Source organism: Lycium ferocissimum, chromosome 6, assembly GCF_029784015.1.
Source record: "Lycium ferocissimum isolate CSIRO_LF1 chromosome 6, AGI_CSIRO_Lferr_CH_V1, whole genome shotgun sequence".
Lineage (NCBI taxonomy): Eukaryota > Viridiplantae > Streptophyta > Magnoliopsida > Solanales > Solanaceae > Lycium > Lycium ferocissimum.
The window spans coordinates 16,290,918-16,315,410 of record NC_081347.1 but is presented as its reverse complement, the minus strand read 5'-3'; the positions used below and the strand labels follow the sequence as shown (position 1 = coordinate 16,315,410).

Genomic DNA, 24,493 nt, shown 5'->3' with positions numbered 1-24,493 from the left:
CTATGTATATGGTGCCATAGCTGTTTCAATAGCCTCTTTCACAAAATTGGGAAGCTTCTCCACAAGCCAATTAACCTTGGCATCAGCTGCCCGAAGCACTCGCATACCCTGGCTAGAAACCCCACGAGTTGCTGTGGTGGGTGGTGGAATAGGTGCAGAAGGACCTGTAGTAGAGGAAGGAGCACTCGAAAGGTCAGGCCTCGGAGCAGGAGGCACAGAACTAGGAGCAGTAGCATCATCATCAGTGTCCAAGTCCTCGGGCTCAAGAATATGAGCATCAAACACTGTCGCCGAGGCTCTCGGCTGTGGACTCACCCGCTTCTTCTTTCTACTCCCCAGTTCCAATTTGGTGTAATCTATCATTTGGTCAGCCTTTAACATCCTGTCCATCCGAGGAATATCACGAACCTTCTTTCTTCGGCATAGTTCAGTGATCAAGCAAGGAAAAAGGAATGATGTGCCTTTTTGAGTGGACTTATTTTTTATCGCATCCCTGATAATTACCCCCACATTGACGAGGTACCTGGACATGAGCGAAGCAATGAGAATACACTTTGCAATAGGTATGTCAGTGTTATTCTTGGAAGGAATCACCCCCGAGGACACTAGTGATAGCCAAAACTTAGCTTCGCGGTTGAAAGTGTTCTTCTCAATGGAGAATGATGGATCCAGCCATGGCAGAGTCCCTGAGGTAATCACTGAAGCAGCCCACTCTCACTGCTCCTCTGGGTTCACCATCCTTAAATCATATTCAGAATTCACCAGAGGCCAACCTTCAATAGGGTCTGTTTCTCTTCACTGCTCATATATGATAGAAGTTATGGTGTCGGCAGCACAATCAATATCCTTCCCCCGAACCGAAATCTAACAGAAGTGCTCCACATTTTTCTTAGGTTGGCGGCGCGAGATTTTTGCATTTAACATGGGCGCATAAGCCGTATAGAATTCCATCACAAAGGCTGAGCAATATTCAGCCGCCTACATGAAATAGGTCCATCTCAAGGCCTCGAGCTTATGGATGATGCCCGGGCATTGATCCTGTAGACCATTCAAAGTGACCCTCTTTTCTACAATGAAGCCCCGGGCTGGATTTCCATCGAGTTTAATAATGCTCCAAGCCTTGTACACGTCTCTGGATCCAGGCACGGTGAACCTTTTCTCTACCGCTTCCCTTCTTTCACCTCTTGTGATGGCATCCTCGGGTTCTGGTGAGGAAGCCTCATGTGTCCCCTCTTCAGACTGGAGGACCGGATCCGCAGGTGCCTTTTCTTTTCTTTTAGAGGTGGAGGCTTGTCGTGTTGCCCTTTTTCCTCCACCTTGTGCTTTCTTTGTTCGAGCCAGCCTGCGAATCACACAAAAACATACCCACTATTTATGATGCTCTTTAAGTAAGAAGAAAGAAGCAAGGCAAAATATAGCAATGAAGGATTGTATCACCTGCGAAACACCATATGTGAGTCACATGTATGACATGCCACTCGTATGTAGTATCACAGGTACTGCATAATTTGAACTTTAGATTTGTTCTTCACTATCAACACCTGCTGCAGCAGGTGCGATTCGCATGTTCAATATGTCACTTGCTGATGCTGCACACAGGTGAAGCACTGAACACTTTTTTTTACAGTGATATATACATAACACATATTCACAGGCAATCACATTCGCGCACACACAAGAACATACTCATGTAACTATTTCCCTTAAGAAGGCTGTTACCCCGTCTATCATTGGGAAAACCTATTTAATCACTCAGACCAATGTTCGATGGTCATTCCTCATAAAAGACAATGTCAATTTTACAATACTGAGGGCATCATAGGTCCTATTGTACATGTAATGTGCTTTGGGTACTCAAGAATTCCCCAAGGTTGGCAAATGATCACACTTCTACAAAATCTAAGTATACAAAGGGTCATTTAGGCATTTCATCAAATATGTTGTGAACATTCATCAACAATTAACTATTACGACAATGGGTACTCAAGAATTCCCCAGTTGTCACCAAATTATTCATCAACAACACCTCTTTTTATCAACCTAGTAAGACTACACAAGCATGGGTACTCAATAATTCCCCATTGTTCATCAATTCCCAACAACCCACAAAATGCAGAAGATAATTCTTCAACAAACTAACTAATTACTATAAGTGGAACGGAATGGCAATGACATGGATTGAAGCATTTCTTAGGCATCACTTAATGTAAAGAATAGTAGAGTGTTCATACCTTGAGAGTTGATGGAAGTTAGCACACTTGAAAAAGCTTTGCCAAAGTGAATTAGAAAGAAACCCTAGTTATGATTTGTGGTGTGATTAGGAATGATTGGATTGATATAGGGTGATGGAATGATATAGGAGGGAAGAGGGATGAAGGAGGAGAAGGAAAATGAAGGGACGTAACTAATGAAACCATCAGTTACGTTCCTTTTATTTGAAATTTAAAAACAAAGACGAGTCGGGTCAGTCAACTGACCCGTGAAATTCGCACTTACTTGCACAACATACGAATCGCATGTGGTGCAGTATGTTGAACATGTGAATCGCATGTTGTGCATTTTCTTCGCACTTCTTGACAGAGAATGTGACCTTCTTGGACTGCAATTGTGCACCACCTGCGAGACGCAGGTGCTGCAGCAGGCATGACATGCGAGTGGTATGTGCTGCAGCATGTTATGCCCATTGACAATTTCCCAACTCTTCTTCTTTTGTGCACACAACTTACTCCTACACACTTAAACACACATAAAAAAACATCACGAAAGTAAAAACACAAACACATGAAAATGGAAACTTGGGTTGCCTCCCAAGAAGCGCTTGATTTCACGTCGCAGCATGACGTTGGTACCTTTTCATGGCTCATTGAGGAAGAATACCTCAATACTTTGCTTCATTCTGGGATCCCGAGTAATGTTTCACCCTTTGCTCGTTCACCTTGATTTTATTGCCACTTGGGCAAACAAATTCAATTGTTTCATGTGGGAACACTTGGGTGATTTCTAACAGGCCGAACCATTTGGATTTCAACTTTCCGGGAAACAACCGGAGCCTTGAGTTGAATAACAATACGTGATCCCCGGGACTAAATTCTCTTTGCAAGATCTTCTTATCATGGAAGTGCTTCATGCGGGCCTTGAAGAGTGAAGAGCTAGCATAAGCTCTAAGTCGAAATTCATCAAGCTTATTAAGTTGTTCCATCCTCAAGTTTGTGGCATCACCCCAATCTAGATTAAACTTTTTCAAGGCCCACAATACCTTATGTTCAAGTTCTACCGGAAGATGACAAGCTTTGCCAAACACCAATTGATAAGGAGACATGCCAATTAGTGTCTTGTAAGCCGTTCGGTAAGCCCATAAAGCATCATCTAATTTCTTTGACCAATCAGTCCGGTTAGCATTCACTATTTTGGAGAGTATGCTCTTGATCTCCCTATTTGAGACTTCAACTTGTCTACTTGTTTGGGGATGATACGGGGTGGAAACTTTATGCATTACTCTATACTTCTCAAGAAGAGTCTTGAATAACCGGTTGCAAAAATGAGAGCCCCCATCACTAATGATTGCCCTTGGGGTTCCAAACCTTGAGAAAATATGCCTCTTCAAGAATGCGGTGACACTCCTTCCTTCATTATTAGGGAGAGCAATAGCTTCCACCCATTTAGATACGTAGTCTACCGCCACAAGAATGTACTTGTTGTTGTAGGAACTCACAAATGGACCCATAAAGTCAATGCCCCATACATCAAACAATTTAACCTCAAAAATTGGTGTCATCGATAGCTCATGCCTCCTTAAGATGCCCCCATGCCTTTGACATTGATCACAAGCTTTCACAAAGTTATGTGCATCTTGATAGATTATTGGCCAAGAAAAGCCACTTTGAAGAACCTGAGCCGCCGTTCTTGGGCTACTATGTGTCCACCAACCAGTGATGAGTGACATGCTTCGATGATGGGCATCATTTCTACTTTGGGTATGCACCTCCTTATGATATTATCGGCGCAAACTCGGAATAGATATGGCTCATCCCAATAGAATTTCTGGGCATCACTCAAAAACTTTTTCTTTTGGTGAAAGTTCAAATCCTCAAGCATGATGTCACTCGCATGAAAGTTAGCAAAATGGGCATACCAAGGGATCATGTCATGTGATCCCGCCATTACTTGCTCATCCGGGAATGACTCATTGATTTCTAGGCCATCCAATGGACGCCCACCCTCTTCAAGACGAGACAAATGGTCCGCCACTTGATTTTCACAACCCTTTCTATCTTTGACTTCAAAGTCAAACTCTTGCAAGAAAAGGACCCAACATGTCAATCTCGATTTTACATCTTTCTTTGTCATGACGTAACTTAGAGCCGCATGATCAGTGCGAACAATCACATGGGTTCCCAACAAGTAAGCCTGAAACTTCTCAAAAGCAAACATAATAGCAAGAAACTCTTGCTCAGTGACAGTGTAATTCATTTGGGCACCGTTTAGAGTCTTACTTGCATAGTAAATTGGGTGGAAGATTTTATCACGCTTTTGGCCAAGAATAACCCCCTGGGCAAATCCACTTGCATCACACATCAACTCAAATGGTTGGGATCGATCCGGAGCAATGATGATGGAAGCCGATATGGGTCTCTCTTTCAAGCCCTCAAATGCCTTCAAACAAGCATCATTGAATACAAACTTCGAATCCTTCTCTAATAATTTGCATAGAGGGTTAGATATTTTCGAGAAATCCCTGATGAATCTTCTATAAAACCTGACATGCCCAAGGAAGCTACGAACACCTTTGTCGGAGATTGGGGGACGAAGCTTGACAATAACCTCAATCTTAGCTTGATCAACCTCAAGCCCCTTTTCTGAAATCTTATATCCCAAGACAATGCTTTCTCTAACCATGACGTGACACTTCTCCCAATTTAGAACCAAGTTTGTCTCTTCACATATGTTCAATTCTTGGGCAGGATTCTCCAAGCATTCATCAAAGAAATCCCCTACCACGGAAAAGTTGTCCATGAAGATTTTAATGGACTCCTCAACCATGTCGGAGAAAATAGACATCATGCAACGTTGAAAAGTTGCGAGTGCATTACATAGCCCGAAGGGCATCCTCTTGAAAGCAAAGGTCCCATAAGGACAAGTGAACGTGCTCTTCTCTTGATCCTCGGGAGCAATGGTGATTTGGTTGTACCCAGAATGACCATCAAGAAAGCAATAATAATCCCTTCCTGCAAACCTATCAAGCATTTGATCCATGAATGACATTGGGAAGTGGTCCTTTTTGGTCCACTTATTCAACTTCCGATAATCTATGCAAACCCGCCATCCGGTGATCGTGCGAGTGGGAATAAATTCATTTTTAGTATTTTCCACCACGGTGATTCCACCTTTTTTGGGTATACATTGAAGCGAACTAACCTAAGAGCTATCCGATATAGGGTACACAATATCGGCATCTAACCACTTGATGATTTCGACCTTCACAACCTCTTGCATAGGAGGATTTGACCTCCTTTGATGTTCAACGCTTGGCTCACATTCTTCATCCAGTCGAATTTTATGAGTACAAATACCGGGCGAAATCCCTTGGATATCTGCAATACACCATCCAATAGCTTTTTTGTATCTTCTCAAGATCACCATCAATCTCTCTCTTTGTTTGTCCATCAATCGGGCGGATATAATCACGGGCAATGTGTTGTTGGGTCCAAAAAACTCATACCTCAAATGTGAAGGAAGAGGTTTGAGTTCCAAAGTAGGAGGCACAATAATGGAAGGCTTTGCAGGAGGAGTTTCTCGATTTTCTAAATCAAGATCAAGCTTCTTTGGATTGAGGTGGTATGACCCCATCCCAATCAATGCATTAATCGTTTCCTTAAACTCTTCTTCATTGTCTCCTTCATAGTTCATTATCACCGCTGCCAACATATCACCCATATGCTCATGTTCGATGGTTGTCTCCATTGCTTCATCAATTGTATCAATAACCGACACAACACTCATATCCGCCGGTTGTTTCATTGACTTGCAAATATGGAAAGTGATCTCTTCATCATTCATCCTAAATTTCAAATCACCTCTCTCCACATCCACGAGAGCACGCCCCGTAGCTAAGAATGGTCTTCCCATGATTATGGGAACTTCAAAGTCAACTTCGCAATCCAATATCACAAAATTGACCGAAAAAATAAATCGATCCACTCTCACAAGCACATCATAAAGAATGCCAATGGGCCTCTTTACGGCTCTGTCTGCCATAAGTAATCTCATCGTGGTGGGATGGGGAGTGCCCAATCCCAACTTGTTGAATATAGATAGCGGCATCAAATTGATGCTTGCTCCAAGATCACATAAAGCTTTTGCAAACTTGTATTTACCGATTGTGCACGGAATTGTGAATGCTCTAGGGTCTTTTTTTTTGGTACCAAAGATTTGGTAATAATTGCACTACAATGATGAGTGCCTCCCAATGTTTCAAGGTCGGGACTCCTTCTTTTGGTCACAAGATCTTTTATGAACTTTGCATAACCGGGCATTTGCTCAAGAGCATCAACCAATAGAATATTTGTTGAGAGCCCCTTTAATCGTTTGATGAACTTGAGGAATTTTCCACCGTCCGCTTTCTTTGCCAATCGTTAAAGAAATGGAGGAGGAGGCTTCATAACGGGCGGTGAAGCCTTTGGTACCTCCTCTACCGCTTCCTTGCTTTTTGAAGCATCATTAATTTTCGGAGCATCTTCAACAATAGTGGGCTTTTCAATACTAGCCCGCTTCTTCTTTGGAGTCACTTCTTCTTTAACAACAATGGGTTCTTCAACCATTTTCTCATCATCAACCAACAAATTATCTTTCACCAATGCCTCTTTCCCAATTGTTTTACCACTCCTAGTAGTAATTGCATTGCATTCATGATCACCATCATTCCTTGGATTTGCAGCCATATCACTAGAGAGTGGGCCTTTTTGCCTTTGGTTGAGGATAGCCGACATTTGGCCAAGTTGAGACTCCAATTGTTTAATGGAGGTGGAGTGTGAACTTACAACTTGCCCCATTGATTTCACCTCATCTATTGTCTCCTGGCAAAAGGTATCGGTGGATTCCACTTTCTTCAGCACTCTTGACAACATATCTTTAATTTTTGAACTAGCGGGATCGCTAGTGGGCGGTTGACTAGAGCTTTGTTGATTCCCCTTTGGAGGGACATACGGATTTGAACTCCGATGATTGTTGTAGTTGTTGTTGTAACCCCCTTGATTGTTGTCATGATTATCTCTCCAATTTGAGTTACCTTGATCTTTGTTCCAACCTTGATTCCCTTGGCCTTGCCTCCAAGATCCTTGACTCGGACGTTGGTAGTTCGGACGGGAACCCTCCCTTTGATTGTTGATATAACTTGTCTCCTCATCATACATTTGGAAACATTGCTCATCCGGAGAACCCCTTTCACAAGACTCTACTGCATTCACCTTTTTGCTTCCGCCACCCAGGACACGTTTTGTAAGAAGGTCCATTTGGGTGACAAGTTTGGCCATGGATTTATATCTCTCTTCCTCCTTCTTAATCATCACAGGAGTGAGCACATTTTTGGAGGAACTTCCTCCACCTACTTCCGAATCCCTAGTGTGCCACGCTTCATTAATCTCGAACAATTTATCCAACAATTTACAAACGGTGGCATAAGAATTATCCATAATAGACCCTTCCACGATATTGTTCGCTACTGATTTGTTGACCGAGTCCAAAGACCTATAAAATATTTGTATAAGCACACTATCGAGAAACCCATGCTTTGTATAACTTTTGATTTTCTTTTTAAAACGAATCCAAGTTTCATGGAGAGCCCTATCAGGAAGTTGACAAAAGTTGTTGATTTCGTCACGGAGTTGCAACATCCGAGATGGAGGGAAGAACTTCTTAAGGAATACTTTGGCCAATTTCTCCCAAGTTGTGATGGATCCGGACAGGAGACCATCTAACCAAGCCGTGGCTTCCCCCATTAGAGAGTACAGGAAGAGCCATAGCTTGACTGCTTCAATTGAGATGCCCAAATGCACATTAGTAGAACACACCCCAAGAAATTTCCGAAGGTGCCTATTCGGGTCATCTTTAGGTAGACCGCCAAACAGACCCTTAGTGTTGAGCAGGTGTAGTATTGTGTTGGTCACGCGGAAACGCGAGTTTCCAATTAGAAGCGAGGGCTGAATTGCGGCTGCATAGCCTACCCCCGCCGCTTCTTCGACGACTGCCACTGGTGGATTTTGAATGGGATTACCATTCTCGTCCATATTACCTGCACAACAACAAAAGAAAATAAGAAGAGAAATAAAGACTAAAAGTAAAGTTTTACACTAGTTAGTAAATTTCTAGACCGTATTCCGCGACAACGGCGCCAAAATTTGATGCGCCCAAATTACACCTTTAATATCAGGAGTAAGCAGTCGTTGTCAAATATAGAACCCAACGAGGTTGGGGTCGAATCCCACAGAGAATATAATGAAGAAATATACTTGTTAAGTGTAACGCTCGACTATTAGTCTATATTTCCAGGGAGAGGGGAATATAATAGTAATTGGTTTGATGTTTTTTCATTAATGATTAAGAGTTATTTTAAGATGTAAACTATTGATAAAAGGAACTAAGGTTGTGGTTCCAATGGAAAGTAATGCGCTTGGGTATCACTTCAACTCATTCATATGCCTAGCTGTATTAAACCAAGGGTCACGTGATTCTTGCTAAAAGTTTTCCAACCAAATTAGCAAATTTCATCCTAGGCTTTTCCAAGCCCTAGAATGTTTTATATGGGGACACCCATTTAGCCTCAACTAGCTTTCCTATTCCTAGCTCAAGCTATTAGATGGGTTTAATGACCTAAATTGTTGCTATTAACTCTTTTCCTAACCTCTACTTTCTTTTCCAAGCAAAGTAATGATATTAAGGCACAAATAATGTTATACACCATCACAAGACATTAACGCTTGAAGAGTTAATAGAAAACTCCATTAGCATATAAATGAAGTATGAATATGAAATCCAATCACATAACTAACACATTTAGTCCCACAGCTTTAGCTAAAGAGTTTAGCCACTAATATTCATTAAAAGTAAAGCAATAATATAAATAGTATTCATAAAGCTTACAAAATTATTGAATGGAAAAGATGCCAAAAGCAAAGGAATCTCTCAAAAGCTTCACCAACCAATAATAAATGAGCTCCACAAAAAGACAACTTAAAAACCTGTAGAATAATGAGTCCAAAACCCTAGAAATCTATTTATAGACTTTCCAAAACGGGAAAAATTTCCAGACAAAAATACCCCTGCGCATTTAGTGCGAATCGCACTTGGTGTCGCATGTGCAACCCGCGAGTTGCAGGTTGCAAAATCTTGCGAGTCTTTGCATCTTCAAGCAATTGTGGTACGATACTGCTGCATCGAGTGCGACTAGCATGCGCCGCGTGCGACTTGCATGTGGTGCTCGCGTGTCTTTGCCGCTATCTTCGGTTAAATCGCCATCTCGTCATCGAATCTTTGCGGCTTTCCTGCAACTCGTATACGATATACGTACGCTCGCAAGTGGTGTTTTGGTTCACTTTAGCTTGTTTTTGCTTCATTTTGCCTCAAGTTGCTTCCAACACTTGTTATTCTGCAAATCAACACCAAAACACGGGAAATGACATCAAAAGTACTTGAGGATTCACAAAAGACTAAGAAATTGGCATCGAATGCGCCGTAATTTCACGGCACATCAAGTTACTGAACTTAAAAGATTGGATTGGGGTCTCCATGATGGGAGTGGGAAGAAAAGAAAGGGCGGGTCCGAGGCTCATTCCAGATAAGAGTTAAAACACTCAGTTGGAATGTGCAGGGTCTCAACAATAAAGACAAGAGAAGCACTTTGAAATCTCTTATTCACAAGTGGGGAGTTGATATTATTTGTCTGCAGGAAACCAAAATAGAGATATGGAATCCGTCTCTAATTAGGTAAATTTGGGGAAACAGATGGATCTCTTAGGCAGAAGTCAAAGCAGTTGGTACCAAAGGAGGGATATTAATAACGTGGGACAAAGGAGCTTGGAAATGTGTTGATTTTAAAGCAGGAGCCTTTTCTTTATCATGTATATTTGAAAGTCTTGCTAAGGACTTTAAATAGGTTTTTAGTGGTGTTTATGGTCCTCATACCAATCCAGAAAGGGAGGATCTTTGGCTTGAGTTAGCATCATCGAGGGATTGTGGTCGACATGGGTTATAGGAGGGATTTCAATGTACGCAGATTTGTGGAGGAAAGATTGGCTGTGCTAGAAGATCGGGGACGATGTTGGGCTTCTCCGACACTATTACGGATACGGATTTGATTGACCCTCCACTTCGGGAGCACAATTTACAATTCGAGCGAGGAAAAGTCTCTCAAGCCTCTAGAATTGACGAGTCCTTATTTCACCAAAATGGAGTGAGATGTTCAATGCTATCAAACGTTACCTTTCGCCTGAGTTTTTTTCGATCATAAACCAATTATCCTGGAGAGTGGGGATTGGGAGGCCACACATTCTTATTTCAAATTTGAAAACATATGGCTTTAAGTTAAGGGTTTCATGGACATAGTAGAAGGATGGTTGAATTCTTACACTGTATTAGGCACCCCGGACTTTGTGCCAATGCAAAAACTAAGGAATCTCAAGACAGACATTACTAAATGGAATAAGGAGGTTTATGGAAGAATTGAAACTCAAAGGAACAAGGCACTCGAAAAGAGCTCGGGAAAAGGCTGGATCGAGTTAGGCTGAGCTCGGAACTCTCTCTACGAAGAGAAAGGTCGGACATTGAATCTTAAACTTAAACTTCAACAAATAGCAACCGGCAAGAGATATCATGGAGATAAAAATCAAGATGTTTATAGTTGAAAGAGGGGGATAAGAATACAAAGTTTTTCCAAAGAATGGCCAAATCACATAGAAAGGGCAATTCCATTAACAGACTCAAAATAGAGAATGAAGTAATTTAAGATAAAGAAAAGATCAAGGATGGTATTCTTGAGTACTATCAATAAATTACAAAGAGACTGAATCTTAGAGACCCTCGAAATTTGTCTTTGAAGGTACGCAGAAGTCTCGGCTCTGATTGATAAAGAGGGCACTTGAACTTCCTTTCACCGAATTGGAGATCGAGAAGCTCTCATGACTTGTGCCCACGACAAAGCTCCAGGCCTCCGATGGTTTCACTATGGCCTTCTTTCAGAAATCATGGAACTTCATCAAAGCAAACTTGCTAGCAACTTTTAATTTCTTTCATCAGAATGGTGAGATCATGCAATGCCTCATTCATTGCTCTGATCCCAAAGAAGAAAGGTGTTGTAGAACTTAGAGATTATAGGCCTATAAGTCTTATAAGCAGTGTCTACAAATTGCTGGCCAAAATTCTAGCTGAGAGGTTGAAAAAAGTAGTGGATTCATTAGTTTACGGACGGAGTGCTTTTCTAAAGAATAGGCGGATCAGCGATGCATCCATGATTGCAATGAAGTGCTAGGCGGAAAAATTAAAAGTGGAGGGCGGGATCCTATGCAAATTGGATATTGAGAAAGCTTTTGATCGGCTTAACTTGGCTTATTTAGTCAACATTTTGAAGCAAATGGATTTTAGGGAAAGGTGGATAAGGTGGATTTATTTACGTATTTCGACGGTGAAGTTTTCAATTACGGTGAGAAGTCCGGTTGGGTTTTTTCTTTTCTCAAGGGACTCGGGCGGGGGGATCCATTATCTCTTTTCCTCTTTATCATTGCCATGGAAGGATTATCTCTTTGTTAGGCAAAGGCCAAAGAACCGGTGGATTCAAGGGTTCCTAGTGGGCGAAATCCTTCTACCTCGGATGACACCCTTATATTTGTGGAGTGATTGTCGGCGGAGTCTCTAATCTCAACACCACTCTTATGATCTTTGAGGCTATTTCTAGACTTTATATCAATATGCTTAAGAGCACTATATATCCGAATGAAGTGGCCAACCTAGAAGCTCTTTTGACATTCTTATTTTATGAAAAACGAGTGCTCCTTTCCCACCACCCATTTGAGACTTCCTTTGGGTGCTAAATTCAAATCATCTGGGATATGGAGTGGAGTCATTGAAAGAATGGAGAAAAGACTAGCCACTTGGAAGATGCAATACCTCTCATTGGGAGGTAGGCTCACCCTCATCAACAGTGTCCTAGATAGCATTCCCACTTACTGTATGTCACTCTTCCCTATGCCAAGCTCAGTTCTAAAGCAAATTGACAGGCTGAGAAAGAAATTTCTATGGGAGGGTAACGGTATTACTCACAAATTCTCTTTGGTCAAATGGCAATTAGTTATTCAACCCAAAGGGAAAAGGGGGCTGGGAATCAGAAATCTTAAGCTTCATAACAATAGCCTACTCATGAAGTGGCTTTGGAGATATGGTTAAAATGAGGCAGGGTACTGGAAGGAAATCATCAAAGCTAAATATGATATTCAAGACCACTGGACTGCAAAGAGAAGCAATGAACCACATGGTGTTGGAGTATGGAAGCACATCAGTAGTCTCCAAGAGGAATTCTTCCAGAATGTCTCATTCAAGGCTGGAAATGGGCTCGAGATCAGATTTTGGCAAGACAAATGGCTTGGGGAAACTTTAGTAAAAGACTCATTTCCTTCACTACTTCTGATAGCTTCTAACAAAGAAGCAACATTAGCTCAATGTAGAGATAACAACTGTTGGACACCAATTTTTATGAGAAACCTATAGGATTGGGAAGTTGATGATTTTCTTTCTCTCCTAGAAAGATTGGGACAAAGTACTTTGGTGGCAGAATCTCAAAGACAGAATCCTCTAGGACAATTCTAAGGAAAAGATTTTCACTGTGAAGGAATGTTACAACTACTAGAGTTCTCAAAATAGCCTTTTAGAGGTCTGGCCTTGGAAGCTTGTATGGAGAGCTAGACAGCCTTTCAGAGTTACTTGCTTTACTTAGACTGCACTGAAGGAAGCATGCCTAACACAAGATAATCTCAGGAGGAGAGGTGTAATCGTCGTTAACATATGTGCCATGTGCAAGTAGACCAATGAAAGTGTCAACAATCTATTTTTGCACTGCCTTGCAGCACCTAGCCTTTGGTATTTCTTCTATTCTATGTTTGGTCTCTAATGGGTAATGCCCTTCAACATCAAAGATGCCTATGCTAGCTGGATACTCTGGAGAGTTGACAAGTCCATCAAAAGGATCTGGCGAATGATCCCAGCAGTAATTTTCTTGATCCTATCGAAGGAGAGAAACTGTAGATGCTTTGATGGAATCTCAACTCATATTTGCATTTTAAAGTCTAGATGTTTAGTTAGTCTTTTTAGTTGGCATTTTTTTGCCCCTGTAAACAGTGTGGATAACTTTCTGGATTTTGTTGGCTCCCTTTCTCTAGTACGGTAGAGATAGGATATCTTTAGATTATTCTACAGGTTTTTGCTAAGTCTGCTTCATGTTTTGTTTGAAGCAGTTTTTTGCCCATCTGTAACCTGGCATCTTCTTGATGCTTTACTAATGAAATTTTATTACTTTACCAAAAAAAAAAAAAAAAGGAAGTCCTCAGTAAAAATTTGTTGTTTTTATATGTAAAGATAGTAAATAGGGGAAGATGAATGGTCCTCTAACCTCCGTTGTGTTACCCTTCTTTTTCCGAAACATCCCAATTATTATAAACGAAGTAATTAGAAAAGAAAATAATTAGAAATGATATTAATGAGACTAATCAAGAATTGAAATTATCATACCAAAGGTGTAGAATACAGATTTATGCTTTCTAAAACTTTCACAAAGTGGAAATTTCTTTTTAACGTGACAATCACAACAACAAACCTCAAACTAAAGTTTTCAAACTTTGCGATCAGAAACAAGTTTTCAACAGATTTTATTCTAAGTGGGCAAGACTCAAACTGAATCTCAATATAGAGGTGGAAAATTATTACATATGCTCTGCGAATTTATTCATGGAAATCTACTTTGAACGCTGAATAATCAATGCTATTAGCATACAACTGCGCATTAAAGTCAAGTTGATTAGCTACCCTTATTGATATCCCTAAAACTAATTAGTTGGTAACTGCTAACATGATTAAAAGATATACAAACCTTACTGTCAGATGGGCAAATCAGTGTTCAAGAAAAGACTCTTTAAAAAAAAAAAGATATATATATATTTCATTACATTAAACAGTTCACTTAGAGAGATTAATTATCTTAACAAAACTATTTAAGCCTTTGAACCAGAATAAGGAATTAAAAAAAAAAAGACAAACGTTTATCCGAACTCTATATGAAATTTGGCTCGAAATGAGTTTAAACTAAAACAGAACTAACACATTAACACCCTAAATAATAGATTCAGAACTACGGAATGTTCATACTTGCTTCTTTTAAAGGAAATAACTAAACATTAGGCACTGAGTTTGGAACATATGATTCAAATTTTACAGCAACTAACAAGCAAAAACCGACATTCATAACCATACTTCAGACCAACTTTAAAAATCACACAGAGCTAATAACTTGAGAAATTATCTACCACTCAATGCACTAGAAGGCACAAAAAAAAAAAGATACTTATAAACTGGAAAAAGGTACTGGAAGAACACATTTGTGCATACGAACTAATCGAATTACCACGACCTCAACAGAATCAAAAGATAGTGAATATTTAAAGAGTATTACCTTTGTACCCTGCAGCGACTGAGGCTAAGTCGATGATGAATCCTTACTTTCACTGCAACACTCGAGTTTTAGTATTCGAATATAAGCAAGGCACGAGAGTGAATAAAGATGAGAAAAACAAGTTGAGAAATCAGAGAACAAAAGCAGTAATTGTTTTTCAGATTTTTGGGGAGATGAATCTCTATCTAGATGGTCACCAAGACCATGTATTTAGACTAAAATAAGAGGGTATTTGAAATTTGAAAATCATCCAAGGAGGGGTGAGGGTTTGATTGAAAAAAAAAAAAAGAAATGGAACAACCAACAAGTACAAGAATTGATGATTTTGGTTGAAAAAATTGATATTGCCAGCAAATCCCCGGATCCTCTGGGATTCGTCACATTTTCTACTGACTTGAAGGCTTTTGAGGCTGATTTCGTGTAAGAAAAGGTGAAGGGGCGTGGATAGGAGAGGTAAACAACACCGATGACATGGCTACAACTAGGGGAGAAGACTTTGGCACAAATCTGTTGAAAAATATGGATGAAAAATGGGAAGTGGTTAGGGTTTGGGAGTTGGGGTCGTGCCTCGTTAAATTGAAGGAGGAAAAGGGGATTTAGGTGTTTATTGAAAAAGTGGGCTGGATCGGTTAAGGTTATGGGTGGGCTGATCAAATTAATTTAGGTGGGCTCAGAAGTGATTGAAGATGGACATATTTGCATAGATTTGCATTAGAAAGGACACACATTTGTGTTTAACATATAACACTTTGTAAGACATAACAAATTCGAAATAAACTCGAGACAAATTAATCATTTAATAATTAATTAAGCTTTTTAACTTAAACAAAGTAAAATATTTATTTGCAAAAGAGACTAATTATAGTGGTTAAATCGTGAATGGCTTGAATTTGATAATTAAAAATACATGCTCAATTTGAACACTTGATTTTTACATAAATTGATAAACATAATTGATACTAAAAATTATATGTAAAACATACATAATATATATGAGGGATAATTTTGCTAAATAAAATGGCAAGATAATGCTGAAAACATTTCTGCCTTTGCAAGAAAAATATATTTTACTTTATTGAAAATCTAAGAAGCTTGACTAATTAATTAAACATGTGGAGGGCCAAAATTGGGTGTCAACATAAATAACATCTTATGTATATGAAGCAACAAAAATAAATAATTTAGGCATTAACTAACATTTATCTCAAAATGCAGTTTTACTTGAACATGAGCAGGAAGTATTAAAAAAATATAAATGCATCAGCACTACGCAAACCCAATGATATCATATCATTCATAAGCAACAAATGCTATGAGTTTTGGTAATAAGTCTACTATCAAGTGATGCGTCGAGATGTACTTCATGTTCACTTCTCTATGTAAAACTATGTCTCTGACACAAAATTACACTTAATATCAATATATTTTATATTCTCAATAGCAAGAAAAACATACTCAGATTTAGATTTTCTCTCATCTAAATCTCCTCAATTCCTTGACAAGACAAGGAATATTCTCTGTGCCTTTAAGATATCTCTGTATCATCTTAACTACTTTCTAGTATTATTGTCTGGTGGAGTCAGAGGACACATCCTCCCACATAAAACTTCGCCTCTAAAATAGAAGTATTTATGGATCAAGAATACATGATGCTTCAAGCCTTATGCTCAAGTTTGAGAACCCTATGTTCCCAATAGCTTCAAGATCCAAAATCTCAATCAATTCCCATTTGCTTTGATTTCATGAACTCCATTTAAATTTCCGTTGTTGTAACTATTTATCCTTTATGTAAGAGCCTACATTACACTCTGTAGCTCTTTTCATCAAGTGGAGTAACTATATATGCTTCCCCTTCAATCTCAAATAGATGAGGGAGAATGCAAGGAGAACTCGTGCGTCGAGGTTGATATTGACAAACTGATTATCAATTAATTAGTTACTCTCACTGAGATGGTATCATGGTAGATGCTTCAGTCCTTCTCTTAGTCCTCCATAATACCATGATGGTATTATGGATGATCATGTTCATTATTCAAAAGACACTTTTCTCGAAAAAAAAATCTCTATGATACCATCGTCTTATATACATATACCGTGATGGTATCATGAAGGACTACTTCAGTCCTTCAATGAGACACTCCTCAAGACCATGGTACCATCATGGTATATAAATATATTGAGATGGTATCATGGAGGACTGTTTCAGTCCTCCATAATACCATGATATATCAATATCTTTGCGATAGTATCACGGAGGAAGGGGTTTGGCCGAGGAATATGTTGGGTAAATATTTCCACCCGGTGAGGGTAGAAGTGAAATTACTTTAGAAGAACGGGGGGGGGGGGGGGGTTAAATATTTTTATATTTTAGGGATATTCAGTAATGTTTTCAAAAAATTACTTCTCAGTCTTATATGATACTCAAATGGTATATATCATATACAAATATGGTATCATAAAAGAATAGTTCATTCCTTCAAAAAAGCTCTTCACTCTTTTATGATACTTATATGGTATATATCATATATTGATAGAGTATCCTAAAGGACATGATCATTCCTTCAAAAGAAAAAAAAATACGACAAATGGAGTTTAAGCTTAATTTTGATATTTTAATTATTTTTTAGCAAGTTAATTTTGTAAAAAGATAAGAGTCATATTTTCATTTTCAAAAGAGAAAAAAATTACTTATAAAAATATATTTTCTATTAATTTAAATTTTTACTAAATAAGTTATTGACTTTGAATTTTTCTTAGTTATTTCTTGTTGTAGTCTCATTATTTAATTTTTTCATATTTACTAAATTAAAAATAAGTAGTTAATATTTTTATCTTTAAAAAGAAAAAAAAGACCAGAATACAAAAGTGGACAGAAAAATAAGAAGATACCCTAACCAAAAAAAGAAAAAAGAAAAAAGGAAAAGAAAATTAAGAGAAAACAAATAAAAGACAAAGCCAACTACGAGGAAAGGAAATTAAAAGGAAAAATGATAAAAAAGACAATAGAAAACAAAATCAGGAGAAAAGGAGACGTGAATTGCATTTTGTAACGGACAAAAGCGAATTTAACTGAAGCCGCAAAAAGGGTGTACTCGAGTAAATTGACAATGCCGTACGGGTGCTGTTTGTAATTAGATTTCATGGGGCCAGGTATAGGTAAATATTTTACCTTTTCTGGTATTTTGTGTTGTTTTCCCTACAAAAAAAGGAAAATAATTCTCTATGACTATTTAGAAAAAATAATTACCCGAAATAGCTCATGTTTGTAATATTAGACTCAATTTGTACCGTCACTGCAAAAGCCTGTGATTCCATCATCCTGGAGTACCTTGAATATAACACAAGTGATAATATAATTGAAAAAATGTTATATATTGTTGTATACAATTGAATTTTCATGGATATAAATATCTCTTATACATTATTATGCACTCTATACATATTATACACTTTTATACAAGGTTGATACATTATCTATCTCAGATATATAAAGTTCTATATTATTGTATAATGTTGTATATTATGAAAAAGTAGCTATACGGGGTGTAATTTAAAAATATGACTACACAGATATAATTTTATATGCTAGGTTGTATATTATTGAAATCTCCCCCAAAAAAAAAAAAATCTAATCCGACCCGATAACTCCAAAGTCCGAACCCAATAAGTCCATGACGGAGCCAATCTTGCTGGTCAAAACCAACTTTCAAATCAAGAATGACAAACGTTTACCGCCTAAGAACTCCCCTTCATCACCTTCAATTCAAACTTTCAAGACTCTCCAATGTATCACACTTACAAAACAAAAACAGGCTTTTTTCAAGCTTTATAGAAGGAACCAAAAACTCTATTATTTCCTACACAAAGCTTCTTTCACAGCTTTCCCAAACTAAGTCTTTAACCCCAGGTTTTCAAATCCAAGCCCATTTAACTAAACTTGGATTAACCAATGATTCTAAACATAGGAACCATTTAGTTAATTTGTACTCTAAATGTGGTGTTTTTCACTATGCATGGAAACTGCTTGATGAAAGTCCTGAACCAGATTTAGTTTCTTGGTCATCTTTGATTTCTGGTTATACAAAGTATGGTTTTGGTAAAGATGCTATTTGGGCTTTCATAAAAATGCATTCTTTAGGTCTTAAATGTAATGAATTCACTTTTCCTAGTGTTCTTAAGGCATGTTCTATTGAGAAAGAACTCTTTTTGGGTAAGCAACTTCATGGGGTTGTTGTGGTTACGGGTTTTGATACTGATGTTTTCGTCGCGAATACTTTGGTTGTTATGTACGCGAAATGTGGGGACCTTGTAGATTCTAGGATGTTATTTGACGAAATCCCCGAAAGAAATGTTGTTTCTTGGAATGCTTTGTTTTCTTGTTACACACAAAATGATTTTTTTAGTGAGGCGATGTGTATGTTTCGTGACATGATTGGTAGTGGAGTTAGACCTGATGAATATAGCTTATCTAATATACTGAATGCTTGTACTGGGTTAGGAGATATTGTTGAAGGAAAGAAAATTCACGGGTATTTGGTGAAGCTCGGGTATGAATCTGATCCTTTCTCGTCGAATGCACTTGTCGACATGTATGCAAAAGGGGGAGACCTTAAGGATGCTGTTACTGTTTTTGAGGGAATTGTGGTACGTGACATTGTTTCGTGGAATGCTATTATTGCTGGTTGTGTTCTTCATGAATGTCAATGCCAGGCTATAGATATGTTGAATCAGATGAGAAGGTCAGGAATTTGGCCAAATATGTTCACATTATCGAGTGCTCTCAAGGCTTGTGCTGCACTCGAGCTCCCTGAGTTGGGTAAAGGATTACACTCTCTTTTGATAAAGAAAGATATCATATTGGATCCATTTGTGAGTGTTGGTCTTATTGATATGTATTGCAAGTGTAATTTAACCCAGGAAGCGAGGTTGATCTATGATATGATGCCCGGGAAGGACTTAATTGCGTTGAATGCTATGATCTCTGGTTACTCGCAGAATGAGGCAGACAATGCATGTCTAGACCTTTTTATTCAGACATTCACCCAAGGAATTGGATTTGATCAGACAACTTTACTTGCCATCCTCAACTCTGCCGCAGGCTTACAGGTTGCCAATGTCTGCAAACAAGTCCATGCACTCTCTGTTAAGTCGGGATTTCTTTGTGACACATTTGTCATAAACAGTCTTGTTGATTCTTATGGAAAATGTAACCAGCTGGATGATGCAGCTAGAATTTTTGACGAGTGCCCTATTCCGGATTTGCCATCATTTACCTCTCTCATAACAGCTTATGCTCTACTTGGTCAAGGTGAAGAAGCCATGAAACTTTATCAGAAGTTACAGGACATGGGTCTTAAGCCAGACTCATTTGTATGCAGTTCTCTCCTAAATGCATGTGCAAATCTATCAGCGTACGAACAGGGTAAACAAATACATACTCATGTGTTGAAGTTTGGGTTCATGTCAGATGTGTTTGCTGGTAACTCTCTAGTTAACATGTATGCCAAGTGTGGAAGTATAGAGGATGCTAGCTGTGCTTTCCATGAGGTTCGTAAGAAAGGTATCGTTTCATGGTCCGCAATGATTGGAGGACTTGCGCAACATGGGCATGCAAAAGAGGCGCTTCATTTATTTGATGAGATGTTGAAAGATGGTGTATCTCCAAATCACATAACATTAGTTAGTGTCCTTTATGCATGTAATCATGCTGGCTTAGTTGCAGAAGCCAAGAAGTTTTTCAAAACAATGAAAGACTCGTTTGGGATTGAACCAACTCAAGAGCATTATGCATGCATGATTGATGTCCTGGGCCGAGCAGGGAAACTAGATGATGCTATTGATCTCGTAAATAAGATGCCTTTTGAAGCTAATGCATCTGTCTGGGGTGCACTTCTTGGTGCTGCAAGAATCCACAAGAATGTAGAGGTAGGACAACATGCTGCTGAAATGCTTTTTGATCTACAACCAGAGAAGTCTGGCACTCATGTTCTTCTTGCAAATATTTATGCATCAGTTGGGTTGTGGGGGGATGTCGCAAAAGTAAGAAGACTCATGAAGGACAGTAGAGTAAAGAAGGAACCCGGTATGAGTTGGATAGAAGTCAAAGATAGTATTTACACATTTATAGTTGGAGACAGAAGCCATTCGCGAAGTGATGAAATATATGCCAAACTGGAGGAGTTGGGACAACTAATGGCTAAAGCTGCTTATGTTCCTATGGTTGATATTGACCTCCATGATGTAGAGAGGAGACAAAAGGAGATTCTTCTCTCCTATCATAGTGAGAAACTAGCTGTTGCATTTGGGCTGATTGCTACTCCTCCTGGTACTCCTATTAGAGTGAAGAAGAACCTTCGGATTTGCTTGGACTGCCATACAGCATTCAAGTTCATTTGTAAAATTGTCTCTAGGGAGATCATTATTAGAGATATTAACCGGTTCCACCATTTCAAAGACGGATCTTGTTCATGTGGTGATTACTGGTGATACTTGAAGGCATACCACAGTCTATCTGGCTGCAAGGTGATACTTGAAGGTGTACCACTCTCTATCTGGTCACAAGATCTTGCTAATGAGCAAGTCTGCAGTTATTAATTCCTTTGAAGCTGATAATAGGTTGGTTGAATGCTTCGGACCAAAAGAACTTGTTTCTTGTTCCTTCTTATCATCCCTTTAACCGCTCCTGGCTTATAGTAGATATGCTATAGTCTATGTTATGTGACTCCTCCTCTTTTTGTTGAACTATTATGCTCTTACAACTTGAACTGGCAGTGGACTTTTTTGACAATGGAATTTCAAGATCAATCAGCAGATTACCTTCCATTGTGAGTGAAAAACTAATCTACTATACTCATTTTCAGTTTTAATGGGAATTATTGTTTATTGGATTGCGGTTTCAGAATGGCGCTGTTCCTTGTTCGGGTGAGGACTTGCTGATTGACTATGCTGACTGGGAGGGACCCAAGTGATCATAGAGATGGAGTGTTGCTCCAGCCGACTTTGTTTCCTGGACCTTATGGTATTGGACACCTTGTCCCAGGCTTTTCAATTTTTTGATTGGCTTCATCTTGCTGGTTGCTCCGTTTGGCTGGTTCAACTTCAATTGCTCTTTTTTTATTTCTCGGAAGATTATACTTATTGGAATTTGCTGTACTAATATTGGCCATAAGTAATTAAAAGAAGAGAGAAGAAAAAAAAAACACTTACTGTCTGGTTGTGACATTGTGGTTGCAAGCTTGTAATTCTATAATGTTACTGTGCCAGCATAACTTTTTTACGTCTAGTTTTTTACCTCTTTTTTATGGTAGCAAGGAACATACATAGTTCTAAGAAGTTTTGGGGTGAGCGCTCTAAATGCTCTGTTCATTTCGATGGATTAAAAAGCCAAGTAGCAAGAGACCTGAGACAGGGTCTTATATCATGATAGTTATAGTTACATTCTGTCTGCTTTTTCTTTCCCATAAAGTTAATACAGTTGCAAATCTGCAATTTTGCTCTAGGACTTTGTCTTATTTTAATTTTATCAGGGTAGAGGCCGAGTCATTGAGACATTTGTCAGCTAAGTATTGTCCACTGTTGCCGTCATCAAAAAAGTATTGTCCACTGTTGCCTCCGCCTAGGTCTGCTATTGCTCGGCATTCAGTCCTGATGGGAAACTAATTGCTTCTACGCAGTCAGTCTCTCTTTGAATACGTAAACATGTACAAGTATCTGTCATGTTATGCATTTTAGTGCCCTGCTGGTTAATTTGACCCAATTTATGACTTCTCCCCTCAGATATGAAAATGTTTATCTAACATGCTAAGTAATCATTATATACACATTTCTGAATCCTCAGTCACTAGATTCATATCTTAAAAAAAGAAAAAATAGAATCCTTTGTAAATATTGGTGAATTGAGATACAAAGGCAAACACTCTACTTTTATTGCATTGAGCAAAATTTTTTTTTTTTTTTCGTGTATCAAGTTTGTTGACATATGTTGTTACCATGGTGGCAGTGCAGATCTCACGGTAAAGACAATTGATGGCCAAAGTGGGAAGTGCTTAAAGGTGTTAAGTGGACATCACAGGACTCCTTGGGTGGTAAGGCTGTTTTGAGATCTTTAGTCATCTATCATCTAATATAGTTGTGCTGCATTCTTGGATGATCTCATTATCTACACGGGAAATATATTTTCAGTCAACTAGGTAATAATAATAATGATTGAAAATGCTGGGAGTTGGGTTGACACAATGTTTAGAAGGCATATAGGTGGCTTTGCAAAATGTTGGAACACTATTTTCCTTTTACTTTATGTTTATGGATGTGCTTCTAAGATGGCTAAACCTATCCTATCTGGATTTGAGTATCAATGCAGATATCTATCAAAAACAGAAAAACAGAGAGATAAATGCTTGATGTTTGCTCAAATGTCTAAGCCCTTCAATCCATTTGAATCCCACCCTAATTGAAGAAGACTGCAACTTATGAAGCTTTTTTATATTATCTGTAGTTTATTTTGGAAGTCTCTGGTGGTTCCTTATTTCATACACGTCTTGACTATGTGTTGATATTGCTTCTTTCACCTTTGAATATCTCATTCCTCCATTGATATCTAACTTTATGGTTGAACTTCTGCAGGTTCGTTTCCATCAATTGTACTCTAATATACTTGCAAGGGGAAGTTTGGATCATGAAGTTCGTTTATGGGATGCAAAAAGTGCCGAGTGTATAGGATCACATGATTTTTGTAATAACCTGTAACATCTTACTGGTTGAAAAAACACTACTCTTTACTCTTTTGTTTTGTTAGTTAATACATATGGTGGGAATTTTATCCTGCAGATTTATCCTATCACTCTGGTGCTGTTCCTTTGAGTTTTAACTTATGAATGCTGTCGATCTTATCAACCCTCTTTTTGTTAGGTCAATGATCTGGACTCATCGGATTCTTCAATGACGCTTGCAACTTCTCTGAGTAACTTGTGGTACCCTCCTCCTACTGTGTATTTGACGGATGCTCACTCCACATATTGAACTGTTTCAGCATTCGAACTGTCTATCATATCTCTACCATTCATGATCTGGCCATCAATTGCTAGAGGTGATCCTAGACACTTAAATTGGGACGATGGCAGTAATATTTATGATAGCACTGATGTTATTCCTTTTACTTTTCAGAAAATTCAAACTTATTTATTAATGAAAATATTAAGGTGACATAATTTCTATATTTTTAAGTATATATGTGTGAAGATCAAGGAAAAGTAGTAGTAATAGCAATGATAATATAATTAATCATTGTGGTTTTCAGTATCATTATTATAGTATACAAAAGCAACATAGTTCCAAACTCATTGGATTGCATAAAGTATCAATTTTTTATATATTTTTTCCCTCTTATTATTCTTTTTCTTTTTTTCTCCTGTGTTCCTCACTGCACTCATCAGCACTCAATATAATCTTAATTCTTCACTCAACATAATTCTTTTTTACCATAAGCCTTTTAAATGTCAAAGTTGTGATTTCATTAATAAAGTAGTGGGTAAACGTGTTTATATAGATATAACATAAGTGTACTTTTATTTTTTTCCACAAAGGAATCTCTTTTTGTAGATTCAAGTAAGTTCTTCTTTATTAAAAATACAAATTTTATAATGGGGAACGTTAATGGAAGAGAAGAAATTGGTGACAATAGCCAATCTGGTGTTGATGGTGGTGGTGGGGTCCATCAAGAAACCATGGATGTTAGAGATGATGAATTTATGGGTCAATCTCCACCTTCAAGTCCTAGAGCTTCTCCTTCAC

At 38.5% G+C, this 24,493-nt stretch overlaps 3 protein-coding genes across 5 annotated transcripts; 1 reads left to right on the top strand and 2 right to left on the bottom strand.

Annotated features, from left to right (window-relative positions):
- LOC132061164 (uncharacterized) lies at window positions 1–6,533 on the bottom strand. Its single transcript, XM_059454022.1, is given in 8 exon segments — window positions 1–523; window positions 1,127–1,342; window positions 2,886–3,757; window positions 4,048–4,757; window positions 4,872–5,233; window positions 5,459–6,137; window positions 6,205–6,331; window positions 6,423–6,533. Coding segments are annotated over 8 exon segments (3,600 nt in total).
- A 99-nt stretch (window positions 6,534–6,632) lies between these two features.
- LOC132061163 (uncharacterized) lies at window positions 6,633–8,282 on the bottom strand. Its single transcript, XM_059454021.1, has one exon. It carries the CDS (start codon window positions 8,280–8,282, stop codon window positions 6,633–6,635), a length of 1,650 nt encoding a protein of 549 aa, XP_059310004.1.
- Window positions 8,283–18,336: 10,054 nt separating this feature from the next.
- On the top strand, window positions 18,337–24,442 carry LOC132059425 (pentatricopeptide repeat-containing protein At5g04780, mitochondrial-like). Of its 3 annotated transcripts, none has more exons than XM_059452051.1 (5): window positions 18,337–21,319; window positions 21,604–21,722; window positions 22,709–22,788; window positions 23,327–23,435; window positions 23,612–24,442. In XM_059452051.1, exon 1 carries the CDS (start codon window positions 18,422–18,424, stop codon window positions 21,188–21,190), a length of 2,769 nt encoding a protein of 922 aa, XP_059308034.1. In that variant the 5' UTR covers window positions 18,337–18,421; the 3' UTR covers window positions 21,191–21,319; window positions 21,604–21,722; window positions 22,709–22,788; window positions 23,327–23,435; window positions 23,612–24,442. The 3 variants fall into 3 exon arrangements, with proteins under 3 accessions (XP_059308034.1, XP_059308035.1, XP_059308033.1); XM_059452052.1 differs by having other exon boundaries at window positions 22,704–22,788; window positions 23,327–23,445; XM_059452050.1 differs by having other exon boundaries at window positions 22,704–22,788; window positions 23,612–24,441.
- The last annotated feature ends 51 nt before the right edge of the window (window positions 24,443–24,493 follow it).

Bases quoted from the DNA above. Each gene is read 5' to 3' on its own strand.
- LOC132059425 (XM_059452051.1), top strand. From the start codon at position 18,422: ATGACAAACGTTTACCGCCTAAGAACTCCCCTTCATCACCTTCAATTC.
- LOC132061163 (XM_059454021.1), bottom strand. From the start codon at position 8,282: ATGGACGAGAATGGTAATCCCATTCAAAATCCACCAGTGGCAGTCGTC.